At 44.9% G+C, this 20,355-nt stretch overlaps 1 protein-coding gene across 3 annotated transcripts in view; it reads right to left on the bottom strand.

Annotated features, from left to right (window-relative positions):
• Positions 1-20,355, bottom strand: part of nr3c2 (nuclear receptor subfamily 3, group C, member 2) — a 513,177-nt gene that overhangs the window by 12,491 nt on the left and 480,331 nt on the right. For all 3 annotated transcript variants that reach the window (XM_072496087.1, XM_072496088.1, XM_072496086.1), the window contains exon 7: positions 16,680-16,810. In XM_072496087.1, coding sequence (XP_072352188.1) covers positions 16,680-16,810 — 131 coding nt within the window. The remainder of the gene's footprint in view (positions 1-16,679; positions 16,811-20,355) is intronic.

Here is a 20,355-nt window from a genome sequence, read left to right as displayed (position 1 = left end):
ATTTCTTTTTGCATCTAACTGCAATGTAAACTACAGAACTTGGATCTAACCGTACATGAGGATATTTTGGATTGGAACTGATATTGATTTCATTGCAAGATATGTATACATGAACTCAGTATCAGTTTTTTATTGGATTACTTTGGTCCTGGAACTGTTCAAGATTCAAACGGCATCATGCGCACCTTGGAGTCAATTTTAACTTCCTGTCAGGCAGGAGACCCTGAAACACATTTTATATCGATAAGAAAAGCATGCGAGGTGTAACACAAGTTGCCAGATTGCTGTTACTCTTTAACTTTCCAGTAGCAACAGTTAAGATCCAGCCCCTAATCTTTATTGGGATATTCCATGATGCTGTGTTCCCAGTGGAGATTCCCACTTTCAGAACAGAGAATTGATATCTCCAACCTGCACTCCCTTAAAGTATAACTTCCCTGTGGGAAATGCATTCTTAATGTTGAGATTTTTTACATTAATGAGAGTGAGGAACAGACACAATAGGGATAATTATCTGATTTTGCTCTTCTGGAGTAAGCCTTACCTGTAACCAGCATATATCCAAAATTTGCTGCCTGCCATTTTCTGGACATAATCACATAGCATTTAATATGTGCCATGGGCAGATAAGGCTACTCATCAGAAAGATGGTCAGAAAGCTATTCCAAATTGACAATATACTTCAAAATATTCATGAATCTCAGTATAAATACATATAAATATAAATGGTAATTTTTTTCTTTAACCCTCTCCTGGTCTACTTTGTATTTGTGTATTGCCTATTCTGTGTCTCCTTTTCTCTTGATTTTGCTGCTCTCTGCACCATTTGTTCACTATCTTTTCTCTAGTTTCCAGTCCTGCCTCATATTTTTGGTCTGGTTTTCAGTCATTTACATTCTGCAGTTGCAATGTACAAAGCTTCAAATAGGCACATTATACGGTGTGTTCACAAGTTCACTGATGGCTTCCTCACAAGAAAAGTAATATTTTGTGATATTGCATTTTGATGATTTAGTTGTTGTGATCTTTTGCTTTTAAGGATCAGTCCTAGCCAAACTCATAACCCATGTGCATCTGCATGTTTGTTCATTAATAATTAAAGTGGGGTGTGGTTGCAGTACTGTACATCAAATCTATTGTTTTAACACAAAAACATTTTTCATAGTTTATTCACACTTCATGTACCTAGACCAGAATAACATTCTTGATTCACTTTGTGAGTTTCGAGACTGGGAAGCGGCTTTTTGCAAAAATGAACAGGTTTGCAGGTTTTGGTGTTTGTATTGCTGCACCTGCTCAGTGCGAACATGGAGTTTCACTTAATTCTCCCTTGCAAATGTTAACGCAAGTTTAGTAATTACACTGTGATCAATGGCTTAATTTAAACTGTAGCTAGGTAGTTTATTAGTTCTTGGACCAATAGACAAAGGAACTCCACGTTAATGTAAATTATACTAATCTAATCGCAGGATTGCGGGGTCCCTCTAAGTATTGCTGGTTAAACTGCTGAAAACCCTGGAAGGCCTTTGAGATTGTGTCTTAAAAGAGGCAGTAGGTTCCTGACTAGCATACGCAAGGCCCTCAACCAAAACCTCAATACTGATCCAATTCTGAATTCTGTTTGGTAATAACTACTTCTCCCTTTAAATGCCTGAAAAATGGATGCAACACATTCTTTTTTTTAATGTAAATTTAGAGTACCCAATTCTTTTTTTGTTCAATTAAGGGCAATTTAGCGTGGCCAATTCACCTACCCTGCACATCTTTGGGTTGTGGGGGTGAGGCCCACGCAACACAGGGAGAATGTGCTAACTCCACACGGACAGTGACCCGGGGGCCGGGATCGAACTCGGGTCCTCGGGGCCGGGATCGAACCCGGGTCCTCTGGGCCGGGATCGAATCCGGGTCCTCAGCGCCGTGAAACAGCAGTGCCAACCACTGCACCACCGTGCTGTCCCGGATGCAACACACTCTAATCTTTCCCCCCTGCGAACAAATCTCCTCGAGATGACTGACCAATTAAATTTATGAAGGAGAAAGCATCAGTGTACAAAATAGATGGGGTGGTAGATGAGCCATTACAGTTTTCTAAGCATGACCAGAACTTCATTGGCGACACATCATTTCAGGCCATAATTTGACAATACAGTAAAAAAGAATTAAGAAATGTTCCAAGATTTTGTAAGGATGATGGAAATAGATTAATAACCTGAAATGGATGACGCAGAGTAAAGTGAAATAAACAACGATCAAAAGCATAACATGGCAGTCCCAAAGGCACCACAACAAACCACTTGTTCAACCTCAGTGCATAATCAGAAACAACTTTGGTTAATTCACAAGGAAAAAGTATATATCCAGAGTTTCAGTAATTTGTTAAATGCAAAATGCAGGTTCTTTCCAAAGATAATCTTCGCTTTCAGCACAAGCCATGTCATTTTGAAAGCATTGTTCACAGTGCTTAACTTAATCAGCTTGCTAGCAATTGAGTGTGAATTCATTCATTGATATGAATGAAGTCTGCTGTCCTTTTCTTCAGTTGTATTTAAAATGCATAATCTAGTTGGTGCCCCTCTGATGTCTGCATAAATTCTTTACATTTCCAGAACATGTGATGCACTCATTCCTGGGGCTAAAGTTATCTCAGATGAGCAGAGTGATGAGGTACATGACAATGTCAAATTCTCAAGCGAGGGAATGCATGATCACCACTGAAATTATGCCATGTAGGGAACAAGGTTCACATTATGCTCCGATACAATCTTATCTGTGCACTATATATATATGCAGGAGCTGCAGTAGCAAAATAAAGTTTCGCGCCAGCTATAAGAAACAGATGCTCACTCTTTCACAACTACCATGGAGCCCATTGGAAAAGGGTATGCATTGAACAAAACAATTATATCTACTGTGTAGTCTGGCCACTCCCAGATACACACTGACATAATTAATTTGCTTCATATATAATTGGACTGAGCAGATTGCCTCTCAAGTAAATATGCTTACTATGCTTGTGTAAAACCAGCAATCCTCATCCCCTTCAAAACAAGAATACCGTTTTGAATGCTGTTGGGGGGGGGGGTGGGGGGAGAGGAGAGAGGTGTGACCTACCAGGGGAAGGCCATAGCGGCCAGGTCTCTGGCACTGAGCCTGGCTCTATGGCTCAGAAGATAAGGGGGAGAATAAAAAGGCGATAGTTATAGGAGACTCAATGGTTAGGGGAACGAATAGGGGATTCTGTGGTCGTGAAAGAGACACCCAGGAGGTATGTTGCCTCCCGGGTGCCAGGGTCAGGGATGTCTCTGATTGAGTCTACAGGATTCTTAAGGGAGAGGGGGAGCAACCAGAAGTCGTGATGCACATAGGCACAAACGACATAGCTAAGAAAAGGGATGAGAATCTAAAAAGTGATTTTAGGGAGTTAGGTTGGAAGCTAAAGAATATGACGAGCAGAGTAGTAATCTTAGGATTACTACCAGTGCCACATGCAAGTGAGGCAAGGAACAGAGAGTGAGTGCAGCTGAACACGTGGCTACAGGGCTGGTGCAGGAGGGAAAGCTTCAGATATGTGGATCATTGGGATACCTTCTGGGGAAGGTGGGACCTCAACATGAAGGACGGGTTGCACCTAAACTGGAGGGGCACCAATATCCTGGGTGGGAGGTTGCTCGAGCTCTTCGGGAGGGTGTAAACTAGTTTGGCAGGGGGATGGAAACCAGAGCTATGGATCAGAGGATAGGGTAGCTGTTGAACAGGCAGAAATAGTATGCAGCGATGCTGTGAGGAAGGATAGAAAGTTGATAGGGCAAAGTTGCACTCAATGGGATGGGTTAAAGTGTGTCGGTTTCAATGCAAGGAGTGTCAGGAATAAGGGAGATGAACTTGCATGGATCAGTACTTGGAAAAACGATGTTGTGGCCATTACGGAGACATGGATTTCACCGGGGCAGGAATAGTTTTTAGATGTTCCGGGGTTTAGATGTTTTAAGAAGAATCGGGAGGGAGGTAAAAGAGGAAGGGGAGTGGCAATGTTATTTAGGGAGCATCACAGCTGCAGAAAAGGAGGTAGTGGAGGAGGGTTTGTCTCCTGAGTCAATATGGATGGAAGTCCGAAACAAGAAAGGAGCAGTCACTTTATTGGGAGTTTTCTACATTCCCCCAATAGCAGCAGAGATGGAGGAACAGATTGGGTGGCAGATCTTGGAAAGGTGCAGAAGTAACAGAGTTGTCATGGGTGACTTCAACTTCCTTAGTACAAATGGTTTGGATGGAGCAGATTTTGTCAGGTGTGTCCAGGAAGGCATCCTGACTCAATATGTAGATAGGCCGACTAGGAGGGGAGGCCATATTGGATTTGGTACTTGGCAATGAGCCAGGTCAGGTGTCTGATATCTCGGTGGGAGAGCATTTCTGCTCTGACCACAACTCCTTGACCTTTACCATAGACGTGGGGAGGGATAGTGAACAGACAGTGTGGGAAGGTATTTAATTGGGGGAGGGGAAATTATACTGCTATTAGACAGGAGCTGAGGAGCATAAATTGGGAACAGTTGTTCTCAGGGAAAAGCACAACAGTAATGTGGGGATTGTTTAAGGAGTACTTGCTGTGAGCGCTGGATAGTTTTGTCCCACTGAGATTAGGAAGGAACGGTAAGGTGAAGGAGCTTTGGGTGACAAGAGAAGTGGAGCTTCTAGTCAAGAGGAAGAAGGAAGCTTACGTAAGGTTGAGGAAGCAAGGATCTGGCACGGCTCTAGAGGGTTACAAGGTAGCCAGGAAAGAACTCAAAAATGGACTTAGGAGAGCTAGAAGGGGACATGAAAAAGCCCTGGCGGGAAGGATTAGGGAAAACCCCAAGGCGTTCTACACATATGTGAGAAATAAGAGGATGACCAGAGTGGGAGTAGGGTTAATCAGGGATAGTGGAGGGGCTTGTGCCTAGAGTCTGAGGAGGTAGGGGAGGCTCTAAATGAATATTTTGCTTCAGTATTCACTGGCGAGAGGGACCTTGTTGTTCATGAGAACAGTGTGAACCAGTTTAATAGGCTCGAACAGGTTGATATTAAGAAGTAGGATGTGCTGAAGTCACCAAAAAGAAAATGCTGGAAAATCTCAGCAGGTCTGGCAGCATCTGTAGGGAGAGAAAAGCGCTAACGTTTCGAGTCCAGGTGACCCTTTGTCATGAGGTCATCTGGACTCGAAACGTTAGCTCTTTTCTCTCCCTACAGATGCTGCCAGATCTGCTGAGATTTTCCAGCATTTTCTTTTTGGTTTCAGATTCCAGCATCCGCAGTAATTTGCTTTTATCCTTAGGATAGATAAATCCCCTGGACCAGACACGATATACTCAAGGTTACTACAGAAAGCGAGGGAGGAGATTGCTGCGCCGTTGGCGATAATCTTTGCGTCCTCACTATCCACTGGAGTAGTACCGGATGATTGGAGAGAGGTGAATGTTGTTCCCCTGTTCAAGAAAGGGAATAAGGAAATCCCTGGAAATTACAGACCAGTCCGTCTTACGCCTGTGGTGAGCAAAATACTGGAAAGGATTCTGAGAGATAGGATTTTTTTTTAATAAACATTTTATTGAGGTTTTTTTGGTATAGAAACAACAACAAAATAGACAAGGTACATGAAACCATAAATATAGTGCGACAACCGTTTACCTTTCGTACAGGTCCCACCCTTATTATCCCCCTATTCCTACCTAAACTACCCCGCCGTCTTCTGACTATTAATTTTCCGCAAGGAAGTCGACGAACGGCTGTCACCTCTGGTGAACACTAACAGTGAGCCTCTCAAGGCGAACTTGATTTTCTCCATACAGAGAAAGCTAGCCATGTCCGATAGCCAGGTCTCCGACTTCGGGGGCTTTGGGTCCCTCCATGCCAATAGTTTCCGTCTCTGGGCTACCAGGTAAGCAAAAGCCAGAACATCTGCCTCTTTCTCCTCCTGGATTCCCTAATCTTCCGACACCCTGAAAATCGCCACCTCTGGACCCAGCACCACCCTTGTTTTTAACAACTTGGACACGGCGACCGCAAACCCCTGCCAAAATCCCCTAAGCTTTGGGCATGTCTTAAACATATGGACATGGTTCGCTGGTTCTCCCGCACATTTTGTGCACCTGTCCTCCACCCCAAAGAATCTGCTCATCCGGGCCATTGTCAAGTGAGCCCGGTGCACAACCTTAAATTGTATCAGGCTGAGCCTGGCACATGTTGCAGACGCGTTGACTCTACTCAACACGTCTGCCCATAAACCATCCTCTATCTCATCTCCCAGCTCCTCCTCCCACTTCCGCTTCAGCTCCTCGGTCTGCGTCTCCTCTGACCCCATAAGCTCCTTATAGATGTCCGAAACGCTCCCCTCCCCTGCCCACCCTCTGGAAATTACCCTGTCTTGAATCCCCCTCAGCGGTAGGAGCGGGAAGGTTGCCACCTGTTTACGAAGGAAGTCCCGTACCTGGAAGTATCTGAATTTGTTTCCCCTCACCAGCCCAAACTTTTCCTCCAGCACCCTCATACTCGGAAAGCTCCCCTCTATGAACACATCCCCCATCCTCTCAATCCCCGCTCTCCACCATACCCAGAACCCCCCATCCATATTCCCCGGGGCAAACCGGTGGTTATCACAAATTGGGGCCCAGACCAATGCTGAGAGATAGGATTTATGATTATTTTGAAAAATATAGTTTGATTAAAGATAGTCAGCATGGCTTTGTGAGGGGCAGGTCATGCCTCACAAGCCTCATTGAATTCTTTGAGGATGTGATGAGACACAACGATGAAGGTCGGGCAGTGGATGTGGTGTATATGGATTTCAGTAAGGTATTTGATAAGGTTCCCCATGGTAGGCTCATTCAGAAAGTCAAGCGGCATGGGATACAGGGAAATGTGGCTGTCTGGATACAGAATTGGCTTGCCGAAAGACAGTGAGTGGTAGTGGATGGAAAATATTCTGCCTGGAGATCGGTGGCCAGCGGTGTCCCGCAGGGATCTGTTCTGGGACCTCTGCTCTTTGTGTTTTTATAAATGACTTGGATGAGGAAGTTGAGGGGTGGGTTAGTAAGTTTGCCGATGACACGTAGGTTGGTGGAGTTGTAGATAGTGTTGAGGGCTGTTGCAGTTACAACAGGACATTGACAGCATGCAGAGCTGGGCTGGGAAGTGGCAGATGGAGTTCAACTTAAATAAATGTGAAGTGATTCATTTTGGAAGATCGAATTTGAATGCTGAATACAGGGTTAAAGGCAGGATTCTTGGAATTGTGGAGGAACAGAGGGATTTTGGGATCCACGTACATAGATCCCTCAAAGTTGCCACCCAGGTTGATAGGGTTGTTAAGAAGGCGATAGAGGTGTACAAGGTAATAAGAGGCATGGATAGAGTGGATAGCCAGAGACTTTTCCACAGGGTGGAAATGGCTGTCACAAGGGGACATAATTTTAAGGTGATTGGAGGAAGGTATAGGGGAGATGTCAGGGGTAGGTTCTTTACACAGAGAGTGGTGGGTGCGTGGAATGCACTGCCTTGGAGCTGGTGGAGTCAGAGTCATTAGGGACATTTAAGCGACTCTTGGACAGGCACATGGACAGCAGTAAATTGAAGGGGTGTAGGTTAGGTTGATCTTAGATTAGGATAAATGGTAGGCACAACATTGTGGGCCGAAGGGCCTGTACTGTGCTGTACTGTTCTATGTCCTACTTCAAGATATTGCCCTTCAGATCTTTACTGACTTTCCAGAGGCTTTCCATTGGATTCTCGAACCAGCATCCATTTTTGTTGTGGTGTAAGTGGTTTCTGATTCACAGCATTACCCTGCTAGTGTTATCTACTCCCAAATTTCAGCAGTGAGTCTGTAGCCTGTAAATAGAATGAAGTGTTGTGGTTAATACACAGGAGATGCTCTTACGATATATGTGTATTGAATGAAAATTGCTTTTGTTTCTCTTTCAGGAGCTATGTCACTGCATGGCCATACTGGACGTTTTATTAGCTATTTCTTCCCAATAACTACTTCTGATTATAGCGAAGAGAATTGTAATAATGTGTGTGTGAGAGAGATGAGAGTTTAGATGAGAGTGAGTGTGTGTGGGAGAGATGAGAGTGAGTGTGTTAGATGAGTGAATGTGTAAGATGAGAGTGAATGTTTGAGAAAGAGATGACTGTAAGTGTATGTGTGATGTGTGTGTGCGCGCAAGTAGAAATTTAATTTACCTGTAATAATTTTCTACTTGTTGAAATTAGATATTTACTTCTTCCTGCCTTCAGATTCCAGTGCCTTTTCCAGCTTTGTGCTAATCTAGTTTCTCTGCAGATGGGAAGCTTTCAACATGTTCCTTGGTTAACCAACTGTTGCTAGTTGATTCAAATGCAACAGTTTATGTAATGTTCAGTCATCCATGACATTATCATCCTGCGGGTCCTGATGTGTTTGTCATTAGTCTAGTCATGTAGGAGGGTGTCTTGACTGTCAAGGGAGGTCACGTCTGACAAATCTGTTATAGAGTTCTTTGAGGAGGTAACAAGCAAGTTAGACAAAGGAGAACCAGTGGACGTGATTTATTTAGATTTCCAAAAGGCCTTTGACAAGGTGCCGCATAAGAGACTGTTAAATAAGTTAAAAGCCCATGGTGTTAAGGGTAAGATCCTGGCATGGATAGAGGATTGACTGATTGGCAGAAGGCAGACAGTGGGGATAAAGGGGTATTTTTCAAGATGGCAGCCGGTGACTAGTGGTGCGCCTCAGCGATCTGAGCGGGGACCACAACTTTTCACAATATACATTAATGATCTGGAAGAAGGTACTGAAGGCACTGTTGCTAAGTTTGCAGATGATACGAAGATCTGTAGAGGTAGTATTGAGGAAGCAAGGGGGTTGCAGAAGGATTTGGACAAGCTAGGAGAGTGGGCAATGAAGTGGCTAATGAAATACAACGTGGAAAAGTGTGAGGTTATGCACTTTGGAAGGAGGGATTTAGGCATAAACTATTTTCTAAATGGGGAATGCTTAGGAAATCAGAAGTCACAAAGGGACTTGGGAGTCCTTGTTCAAGATTCTCTTCAGGTTAATGTGCAGGTTCAGTCGGCAGTTGAGAAGGGATCTTATTGAAACTTACATGATACTGCGAGGCCTGGATAGAGTGGACGTGGAGAGGATGTATCCACTTGTCGGAAAAACTAGAACCAGAGGACACTATCTCAGACTAAAGGGTTGATCCTTGAAAACAGAGATGAGTAATTTCTTCAGCCAGAGGGTGGTGAATCTGTGGAACTCTTTGCCGCAGAAGGCTGTGGAGGCCAAATCACTGGGTGTCTTTAAGACAGAGATAGATAGGTTCTTGATTAATAAGGGGATCAGGGGTTATGGGAAGAAGGCAGGAGAATGGGGATGAGAAAATATCAGCCATGATTGAATGGCGGAGCAGACTCGATGGGCTGAGTGGCCTAATTCTGCTCCTATGTCTTATGGTCTTATGTCAGTTGCAACAGAAAATTGTTGTTCACATAAATCTTGTCAACTGCATGCCTTCATAATATCCATTAACACATGATGGAAAAAAGGTCTATTAAAAATAATACAGCATACACTATTAGTAAATGATGTCACCAAGTACTTCAGAATGGTATGGACACTCATTTTAGCTGACACATTAGAAAGAGACTTGATGAGACAGGAGGGTGGTGGTGATTGTACATCCTGCCTGGTCTCCTCACACTGCAGGTCAGGAAAATGGGAATTCCAAAATTAAGGCGTTTCTGCCCACTCCTACCAAAACCCCACCTGTAGCTTTGGCCAATGTCTTTGTGTGGAATTGTGGATTTTCAGCCTCACTAACGTCAATCAAGGCCTTCAAAAGGGAATTGGATAAGCAGTGAAAGAAAGAAATCATTTGAAGGGGTATGGGGAAAGGATGGGGAAGTGGAACTACGTAAATTGCTCTCGTAGTGAGCCAGCATGGATACATTGAGCGATGGTCTCCTTTGATACTAAAAAATGTTATGTTTTTAAATCAGTTTGATGGCACATTAAGGCCTATTTCAACATGGATTATACTTCCAACAGAGTAACTAACAGTGCACTTGAAGTTAATTGGATCAGATATGTTCCCTTTCTAAAGAAATAACTGGTTAAATTGATGTTTCAAAACCAGTGGCAACATTATTTTCTGACTGTTTTAAAGCTCAGTCAGAGTTTTAGAACTAGGGTCAATTCTACCCTTAATTCGAATTCTGCCACTTGACATGACATTTACTGTAAAATCTCAGCAAATATTAATTTTATTAACTATACTCTCACCTCGTTTGCCCCGTTCCTGAAAAACATTCACACTACCTCCCAGTCTAACCTATGGGTATGATCGAACGACCATGCTGGCACGAAAAGCAGCTTGCCATGGCTGATAGAAGCCGGGAGACCCCGCTCTCGGGATCTACGTGGCTCGCAACGCCTCGAGAGATCTGTCAATTTCCACTTCAAAATCAGGGTTGATTGGAAAGCACTTAACTTTCTTTGAAGTGCTTGATGTGTATAAACATTGTGGTTAGAGCACTTCAGAGTTACTCAACAGTGAAGGAAGATGAATGAAGCAAGGCTGACAGCTGTGCGTGTGTGGAAGCTGTCAATCGCAGCCTAGTAAGGAAAATGAATGAATGGTTTGCAACTCAAGGGTCTGAGGGGTTTAAACACAGCTGACTGGTTTCTTTTTTTTACAGGGGTTGTCACTCTGTCTGTGCTTCCTCTGTCTGAGCCAGCAGGTGAATGTTACAACAGTAATCTTTTTCACCACCTCTGTCTGGACTGCTCTCTAGCTTCCGGACAAGGGCCTCTTTTCTGGGAAGCTTCCAGAGAGAGGTCTTTTTTCTTTGGGGGGGGGGGGGTCTCTTTTTTAGGTGGTCACTTTTTTAGGTGGTCACTTTATTTAGGGTGTCTCCGGGAAGGTCAATTTATTTAGGGGGTCACTTTATTTAGGGGATCTCTAGGGCGGTTCCTTTATCTAGGGAGGCCCCTTTATTAAGGAGGTCTCTGGGGAGAGTAACTTCATTTAGGGGGTGTCTGGTGGGGTCTCCTTATTTACAGGGTCTATGGGGAGTGGGCGTCTCCTTTTTTAGGGGGGCTTTTATTTGGGGGGGGGGCCGGGCCAGATCACCCCCGTACTTGGGGGGGAAAGGGGCTACCCAGAAAATCCGGGCATGGAGACTAAATTGCGATGCAAAGAGGAGGTAGCCAGCCGCAGGACCTCGCTATCTGGCAGCCCGCTCAAAATGGCGATTCAATAGCAGGATTCCCTTGTATAGATTTGAATGGTGAAGTATTGGGAATTGCTTCCTTGAATTGCCCTACCAGCGCACTGGAGTGTACATCTACATCTTCTTTCAGTGTGGTAGTGGGACATATACAATATAGTGAGAAATATACCATGATTTTCTTCATGTCCATGTCAAATGCCATAGATCAGATTAGCTTTTGACCAACTGCTTCATCCATATCTTCATGTGAGGGGCCAGAGCAGTGGTGCTACGATTCTGAATTTTGCACCCTATGGCCACAGTTTTTGTAATGAGGCTGCCTCTTTGTTCTCGGATGCTTCCTAGAAAGGTTAGACAGACACCTGCTCCCCTGAGTTAATGGATCCCTGCAGAGCCATATAAATAAACAATCTAGTCTCCCCTTTGAAACAGCCTGAACCTGTCAACTGAAAAGCTTTTAGCAGGAAACAGGCATGAAATTGAATGTAAACAATGCAGTTCAAAGCTTTCAACCTTCTAGCCATAATTACAGACTTCTATACTTTAAAGGGCAATGATATTGACTGTGCGAAGACCACTCCAAAGGTTTCCACCACTTTAAAGGGATTATTTTTACCTTCAACTCAAAGACCTTTAAACTAGGCATACTGACAGACCTTTTAAAAGGTTTAGGGATACAGATGGGATCACTTTTGCTTTATTATGAGAAAATTTTAATTTGTACATACTGACTGACTATTTAAAGGTTTAAAGGCTGCGGATGGGTAAAGCAGCCAAACTAGTCCCATCCCAGGAAAGACCCTCAACCTGCGCCCCTCCAGCCCAGCAGAAGCCCCCCTGACCCCCACCTCCCATGAAGGACCCCCATTCAGCAGCCTGGAGGCAATTGTTAGAAGGGTAGTTACCGCCTTGCCACTCCTTGGAATGCAAAGTGCCAGGTGGCACTGTCAAGGAGCGGGGGATCTGAAAAAGGGGACTGGGGAATCTGAGAAGTCCTTGCCAGCGATTAGGATGTGGAGGTTACCCTGCTAGCGATCTGTGGGGAAGGGGGGCACTGCAGCACCTTTTTGACTTTGGAGTGTTCTTTAAAAATGGCACCCTGATCTTAGAGGGGCGGGACCTGTCAGAGAGATTAGGTCTCACCCCCTTTCAGCTCCAACGCGGACCCTGGGTGCCATGGAATAGCATAGAAAACCCGATTTGGGTAAAAAGAACATTTCCAAGTGCCACTGCATAGCACGTCGGAGTCACTCCGAGTGCCAGCGCGATTCACTCTGGTTTTCCCGCTGACTAGAGCACTTATTCGCAGATCGGGAGAATCACGGCTGAAATCTTTAAGAGGTGAGAGGGGGAAAGTTTAATGGGGATGTGCGGGGAATGTTTTTCACGCAGAGAGTGTTGGGTGCCTGGAATGTGTTGCCAGAGGAGGCACGCACGATAGCAATGTTTAAAATGTACCTTGATAGACACATGAACGGACGAGGAATGCAGGGATTCAGATCATTTGGGCAATAAGAGGTCTAAATAAGGAACCTGGATCGGCGCAGGCTTGGTGGGCCAAAGGGCCTTGCGTTCTTGTGCTGTAATGTTCTTTGTTTTTTAGATGTCACAGTTACATCAAATCCATCCTTTATAATGCCATCCAATAGACTGTTAACAATGACATCAACTAGAATGGGTGACGCCTTAGCTCATATTTCTTTTATAGCATTGAGGTCTTGATTTTCCCATAAAAATGTATAAATCTCAATGCTGGATTATACATTCTGTATAAAATCCACCATTCAGGCACGTATCTTCAAAACATCCAGCTTTATTGACAAGCACAAAGGCACTAGATGTGTAGCTTTACAGAAATGATTGAAAATAATGCAGAGAGTTTCCTTTAGCCTTACAGGATTCTGCAGTCTCAAATAAATCTCAACTCGATTTATGCATGCCACGTGAAAATAAAATGTAGGCAGTGAGGACTACGTGCTTCAGCAGGCTAAAGAACCGACTTTATAGCCAACATTCTTCAATGATACTTTGTGCTCACCAGGGTCTCCTTTCTTTTATATGGAAATCACATTGCATTTTATAACACATGGGGCTAAATTTTACTCTTGGGGCAGTGGTTCTGCTCCCTCATGTAAAGACGGGGGCGAGGTTGTGTCTCACCTGCAGCCATTATATGGTCAACGGTCTTTTGATTGGCATCAGGTGGGAGGTCACCCCTCACAAAGCCACAAAGAGCCTCAATAGCAGCCAGCTCTGTCATTTAACCACTCATAGGAACATACGACTTAGGAAAGGGAGCAAGTGTAGGTCATTCTGCCTTTTGAACCTGTTCTGTCATTTGTTAAGATCATGGCTGGCTGATCTCAATGTGGCCTCAACTCCATTTTCCTGCCTGCCCCAGATAACCCTAGACTCCCTTGTCTTTCAAAAACCTGGGGCGAAATTCTCCCGAAACGGCGCGATGTCCGCCGACTGGCGCCCAAAACGGCGCCAATCAGACGGGCATCGCGCCGCTCCAAAGGTGCGGAATGCTCCGCATCTTTGGGAGCCGAGCCCCAACATTGAGGGGCTAGGCCGACACCGGAGGAATTTCCTCCCCGCCAGCTGGCGGAAACGGCCTTTGTTGCCCCGCCAGCTGGCGCGGAAATGACATCTCGGGGCAGCGCATGCGCGGGAGCATTAGCGGCCGCTGACAGTTTCCCATGCATGCGCAGTGGAGGGAGTCTCTTCCGCCTCCGCCATGGTGGAGACCGTGGCGGAGGCGGAAGGGAAAGAGTGCCCCCATGGCACAGGCCAGCCCGCGGATCGGTGGGCCCCGATCGCGGGCCAGGCCACCGTGGGGGCACCCCCCGGGGCCAGATCGCCCCGCGCCCCCCCCAGGACCCCGGAGCCCGCCCACGCCGCCTTGTCCCGCCGGTAAGGTAGGTGATTTAATTTACGCCGGCGGGACAGGCAATTTATATGCGGGACTTCGGCCCATCCGGGCCGGAGAATCGAGCGGGGGGGGGTCAGCCAACCGGCGCGGCGCGATTCCCGCCCCCGCCGAATATCCGGTGCCGGAGACTTTGGCAACCGGCAGGGGCAGGATTCACGCCAGCCCCCGGCGATTCTCCGACTGTCGCCCCTGATGTGGAGATGCCGGCAGTGGACTGGGGTGAGCACAGTAAGAAGTCTTACAACACCAGGTTAAAGTCCAACAGGTTTGTTTCAAACACTAGCTTTCGGAGCACAGCTCCTTCACCTGAGGAAGGAGCCGTGCTCCGAAAGCTAGTGTTTGAAACAAACCTGTTGGACTTTAACCTGGTTTCAAAAACCTGTCCAAATCGACCTTGAATAAAATCTGGGGAAGAGAATTCCAAACTAATTAAGTTATTTTTAAAAATGATCCTCATCTCGATCTTAGAAGTAAGATTTCTTATTCTTAAAATGATGTCCAGTAGTTCTCATCTCCCCAAAAGAGGAAGCCTCCTCCACCGCGGTATCCATGCTATCCTCTCAGGATCTTAAATGTTTCAATAAGATCACCTCTCATTCTTCTAAACTCCAATAGGCCCAACCTGTTCAGCCTAATTTCATAAGATAAGCCCTTCATTCCAGGAATCAGACGTGTGAACCTTCTCCAAACTGCTTTGAATGTAATTCTACCCTTTTTCAAAATAGGAGACCAAAACTGTACACCATATTCCGGATGTGGGGGGCTATTTCTAGTTCGCTTTAGCTGTGAGTGTAAACAGCGAGCCGAGCCCAAAATCTCATGAGTCAGAAAATGAGATTCTCATCGGCAAGATCTTGCTTTCTGAATTTCCCCATTCATCGCCGGTGACGTAATGAAGTTCCCACCCAGGAAGGGTGGGGAGCTCATTCAAATAAATTTAAATAAAATTAAAGGGCTTCCCTGCCATATGTTCCCCCAAGGTAAGTATACACCAGGTATTGAAAAATGGGAATCAGTCAAGGGGAACCCGCAGGTAACAAAAGTAAGTATAGCCCCTGGGGTGAGAGAGACTAGTCTTGCACATTTACAGTGCCCTGGCCAGGCTCGCAGTGCCAGAGTGCCTGGGTGCCAAGTTGGCACTGCCAGGCATCGGGCCTGGGATGGGTGGCCTTACCAGTTAGAGCGGGAGTGAGGAGGTTTCCCTGGGGCCTCCCCAGGGTTGGGGGTGAGGGGAGAGTTGAAAACGGAAGGGAGGGCTTGAAAGGAGGAAAGAAATGATCGGGGCAGCCGGTCAAAATGGCCCCGGTCTGTGAGGAACCTTTCCTGCTGGCAAGCTGAAGCTCGCTATCTGGAAATCCCTCTAGCTGTGGCCTCGGTGGAGAAAATCTCCCAAAGGCCAATAAAAACAGAAAAGTGCCGTTGACTAGCGAGATGTTTCTCGGCATGAACACCCTGCCACACGCACCGTTCAGTGGACTTTAACTCAAGTCTGCTGAATCAAGCCCCAAGCCCCCTGATTTTCTGTGCACAGAGTGCCAGGGAATCAAGAGAGAAAATTTGAGTGTGCAACTGGAGTGCTGCACGTTGGTTTTCCCGCCGGTGCAACATTCCACCTGTGGCCTCACCACAGTCCTGCAGCTGCATAAAACTTTTATATTCCAGTTTTGAGGATTTAACTCTGTCCCCACGACATGTTTTGATATGTGCAGCATATTTTTATCATGACTGACAATCTACTTACACCAATTAAAAATGATTTAGAAACATTGCTGTGCAGTTGTAAATGCTTGCAGTTTGAACCCTCTTCAGTTCCCCATTGACCCACTTCACAAAGTACTAAATCATGATCCACCTTTACTGCAGCTCTCAATTGTTTTAAAAAGGGTTCAGTTACCAATTTCAACTTTTTGCACAGTTATCTTAACAGGACTGTACTTGAGGGGTAGGTAGCAAACAGCCTTCAGCTTTCTTTTGTTTATGACTTCAGCTGAGAAGTAAGAAAGTCTTTCAGGATGATAGTGTTGTGCTTATGCCACTGAGCTAGGCTGAGTGGAAATCCAGTCAGAAGCACTCATTTACATTTGTTTATAATTTGCACCTTTTCTCCCTTTTCTCTTTTGCTCTTGTCGATTACTTTGTGTGGTTTCTCTGTCCCTCTCAGTGATTTTATTTCAGCTCATATCCTTGCTTCTCAGCCCTTCTCTTTGATTCTCACTCTGTCTAGATACTGTGGATTATACTCTTGTCATTGTGTAAATAGAAAGGCTAATTGCAACAAATCAAGCGACCAAAATAACTCAGTTCTTCACATTGTATGTGATCCTTATTAAGGATTCATCTCTAAGGCACGTTAGGTACAAACATTTGAGGATGTTGTTGCATGAAGTCAGTTACTGAAACAATAACATGAACCTATGGCATAAAACTCGAGAAAACGTTAATTCTGAAAAGTTATTATCACCATCTTTAGTGTAACTGTGGATGTGATACTTACTGGTACCAAGCAGGAGAATAGCTTTCATGCACAGGAACTCCTCATAGGTCAACTGGAGGCGTACAAATTCTATGCTGATACTTTGCATCCCTTGACATAGTTCATACATTGCTGATTGCTGCATCCGCTGTCTATTTCAAAAAGCAAAGTTAAATATTACACCACTGTTACCTGACAGGATTTCATCACACAATCTGGGTAAAATATGTTATATCCACTCAAACCCGTTTTGATCCAAACTGACCATGTGGATGGAATAATATTGAGAACTAAAAAATGCCATGAATGCGGGAAATCTAAAATATAAACAGAAGTGTGAAAATTGGTTAATCTTGAATTCAGATAAATTTGAACATACTTTGTTATTTATAATCATAATAATCTTTATTAGTATCACAAATAGGCTTACATTTAACACTGAAATAAAGTTACTGTGAAAATCCCCAAGTCACCACACTACGGCGCCTGTTCGGGTACACAGAGGGAGAATTCAGAATGTCCAATTCACCTAACAGCATGTGTTTTGGGACTTCTGGGAGGAAACACACACACGGGGAGAACGTACAGATTCCACACAGACAGTGACCCAAGCCAGGAATCAAACCTGGGTCCCTGTTGCTGTGAAGCAATGCTAACTACTGTGCTACCGTGCTGCCCATATGATGTTCATCTAGTATACCTTTTAAGGTACATTAAGGCCTTCCCTTTTCTTAAGTCTTCGCACAACAGATATCCTCAGCCAAGATTGTTGGAAGACTTGCTCCTCGACTCTTCATACCATTGGAAACTGCACAGGAACTTTGCAGATGGAACAGGCCCAAAACCTGATCCTGAAACTATGAGGTGGATTTTTGTCTCACATGCTGTACTGAGGTTCCAATGTACTCCTTTCCAAAAGCTATTGTTTATTAAAAGTAGGAAAATCTTATTTTGTATTCATATGCAGAGTAAATATGTCTCATAAAACTCGCAACTAAATATCCTTCAACGCAAAAAACTTGCAACCTCAAAACTCTAATAAAAAGCAGATGTTATGTTGTAGCTGTATATAACCCTGGTTAGACCCCACTTGGGAGTACTGTGAGCAGATCTGGGCACCACACCGTAGGAAGGATATTTTGGCCTTGGAGGGAGTGCAACGTAGGTTTACAAGAATGATTCCTGGACTTCAGGGGTTAAATTATGAGGCGACAATACATATATTAGGCCTGTTTTCTCTAGAATTTAGAAGGTTAAGGGGTGATCAGGTCGAAGTCTTCAAGATATTAACAGGAAAAGACAGGGTAGATTTCCAATAGTTGGAGATTCTAGAACTGGGGGCATAGTCTACAAATTAGGGCCAGACCATTCAGGAGAGAAGTCAGGAAGCACTTCTACACACAAATTGTGGTAGAGGTTCGGAACTATCTTCCACAAACGGTAATTGATGCTGAGACTAGTTAATTTTAAATCTCGGGTAGATACATTTTTGTTAAGCAAAGGTATTCAGGGATATGGGCCAAAGGCAGGTATATGGAGTTCGACCACAGATCAGTCAGGATCTAATTGAATGGCAGAGCAGGCTCGAGGACTGAATGACCCACTCCTGTTCCTATGTTCCTAAATTATGCAATATGTCTTTTGGTGAATGAATCTAATCTACAAACAGAGTTCATTTAAGCAAAACCATTTGTAACATGTGGATATCTCCAATGAGATGAGAAGGTTATGACTGGATTGGTTAGATGGATTTATCAGATGGTTGGCAGCTCTCCAATCCTAGCAGCAACATTGGGAGTGGTAGTCACTGCTGAGACTGCAGTCAATCTCAAATGAGAAGCCATTATTGAGGCCAGACTGGGACATAAGTGGGGCACCTTGGCAAGGGAGGGAGGGAATGCAGAGTTCAGGAAGCCAGAGCAGGTACGTACAAGCGGGAGCGGCCCTTTTTGCTGGGGGAGGCTCACTGTGAAATGTAAAAAAATGAAAATCTCTTATTGTCACAAGTAGACTTCAAATGAAGTTACTGTGAAAAGCCCCTAGTCGCCACATTCCGGCGCCTGTTCGGGGAGGCTGGTACGAGAATTGAACCGTGCTGCTGGCCTGCCTTGGTCTGCTTTAAAAGCCAGCGATTTAGCCCAGTGTGCTAAACCAGCCCCTGTGGAACACTGGTTGCCTGAATCGAAGGCAACCTCCCACCCTACCAGCCCACCAAGGTATACCTGGCAGCCTCGCCATTGATGTCGGCAACGTTGATCACTGGGAAAATACCAGCGGCGGTGGGAGGAGGCTATTGAGTGTCTATTAATTGATCACTAAGGGCCACAATTGGCTCAAGGGTGGACCTGCTGGCTACCACCTACCTCACAGCTGGTAAAGTAACAGCAGAGGCAGGCAGGCAATGGGCATGGTGCCCCCACCACCCACTACACCCTCCCAACATTGCACCTGATTTTATGCTCCCCTCCCAACAAACTGCCAGCCTGCTCCCAGATAGCGTGCATAAAATTCCAGACATAGAATTTGGTCACACAACCAGCTTTCTAATTGGCTTTTCCTATGCTCAGGATTTGAGAACTCGTAGTCAAGGACACCCTGTTGACCTTAACGCGGGGCTGCAGGAAGCTCCACTACCTAAAACTCTGGGAACTCTTGACCTTCGGCTAGTATCTACAAGGTGTATCCAAGTCTTGCTTAATTAATAGCATTTCTGACACATAACAATGGGGTAAATTATTCGGTTCTGCCCACCGCAGAAAGCATCATGGGTGCTCCACCGTAAACAAAATGGCGGCGAGGGTGGAAAATCTCTCAAAGTTTGGACCTTTATTCAGTAAATTTCTACCCTCATGCAGGCAGCCAATCTGCATTTCTACCTGACCCAGGAAACGTCCTTAGTGATAGAAATGCAACTGGGGAGCGGCGTCAACACCGCTCCCCCTATTTTCTCAGCCACCACACCCTCAGCCCCACCATTATTATCTCAGTTTATTCTTCTCCAGAAAGGCTGCCCGACCTGTTGAGTATTTCCAGCATTTTCTGTTTTTATTTGCAAAGGTAGCATTGTTTTGAATTATTAAAAAAAATATGAAAGATATTTTTCTCCCAGTTCACTGTATCTAGTTCAAGAGAGCAACTAAGCTGAGTTACATTTAATCACATGGCGCTAAGTATATTCTTTGTTACTTTTCGCTCATTAATATTTGAGTCCGGATAAACAAATACCTCATCACTCAAACATATACCCTTGTCGTGTTATGTACTCTGGGATAACACAGGCTGCAACTGGATGCAGCTTTAACCAAAAGATACTCCAGACCTTGAAGTTAGTTCAATCTGATTTATTGAACCAGTAGCACAGTTAGCACAATTCTCTATGAGTTTGACTCTCTGCTAACCTAAGTGTGGTTACTCTGACTGAACCAGACTAGCTCTTCGCCACGTGCTGGAGGTGTGATACTGTACATACACCCTGACTCACTCTGTAGATGTTCATCAGTGGAAAGAGGCGGAGTGTGAGTGCCTCGTGCCTTTATAGTGAGATATCACCCCTGAGTGTCCTGCCTGCTCATTGGTCATGTTCTGTTCTCTGTGTTCATTAGCTGCCTGTCTGTATATCATTCTCTGCATGTCTGCATATCATGACAACGCTAACCCTTAACAAAGGAAAAAGAAAATGATTGATTGTCCCAGCCTG

The sequence above is a fragment of the Scyliorhinus torazame genome, chromosome 3, assembly GCF_047496885.1.
Source record: "Scyliorhinus torazame isolate Kashiwa2021f chromosome 3, sScyTor2.1, whole genome shotgun sequence".
Lineage (NCBI taxonomy): Eukaryota > Metazoa > Chordata > Chondrichthyes > Carcharhiniformes > Scyliorhinidae > Scyliorhinus > Scyliorhinus torazame.
This window is presented reverse-complemented; position numbering and strand designations above follow the sequence as displayed.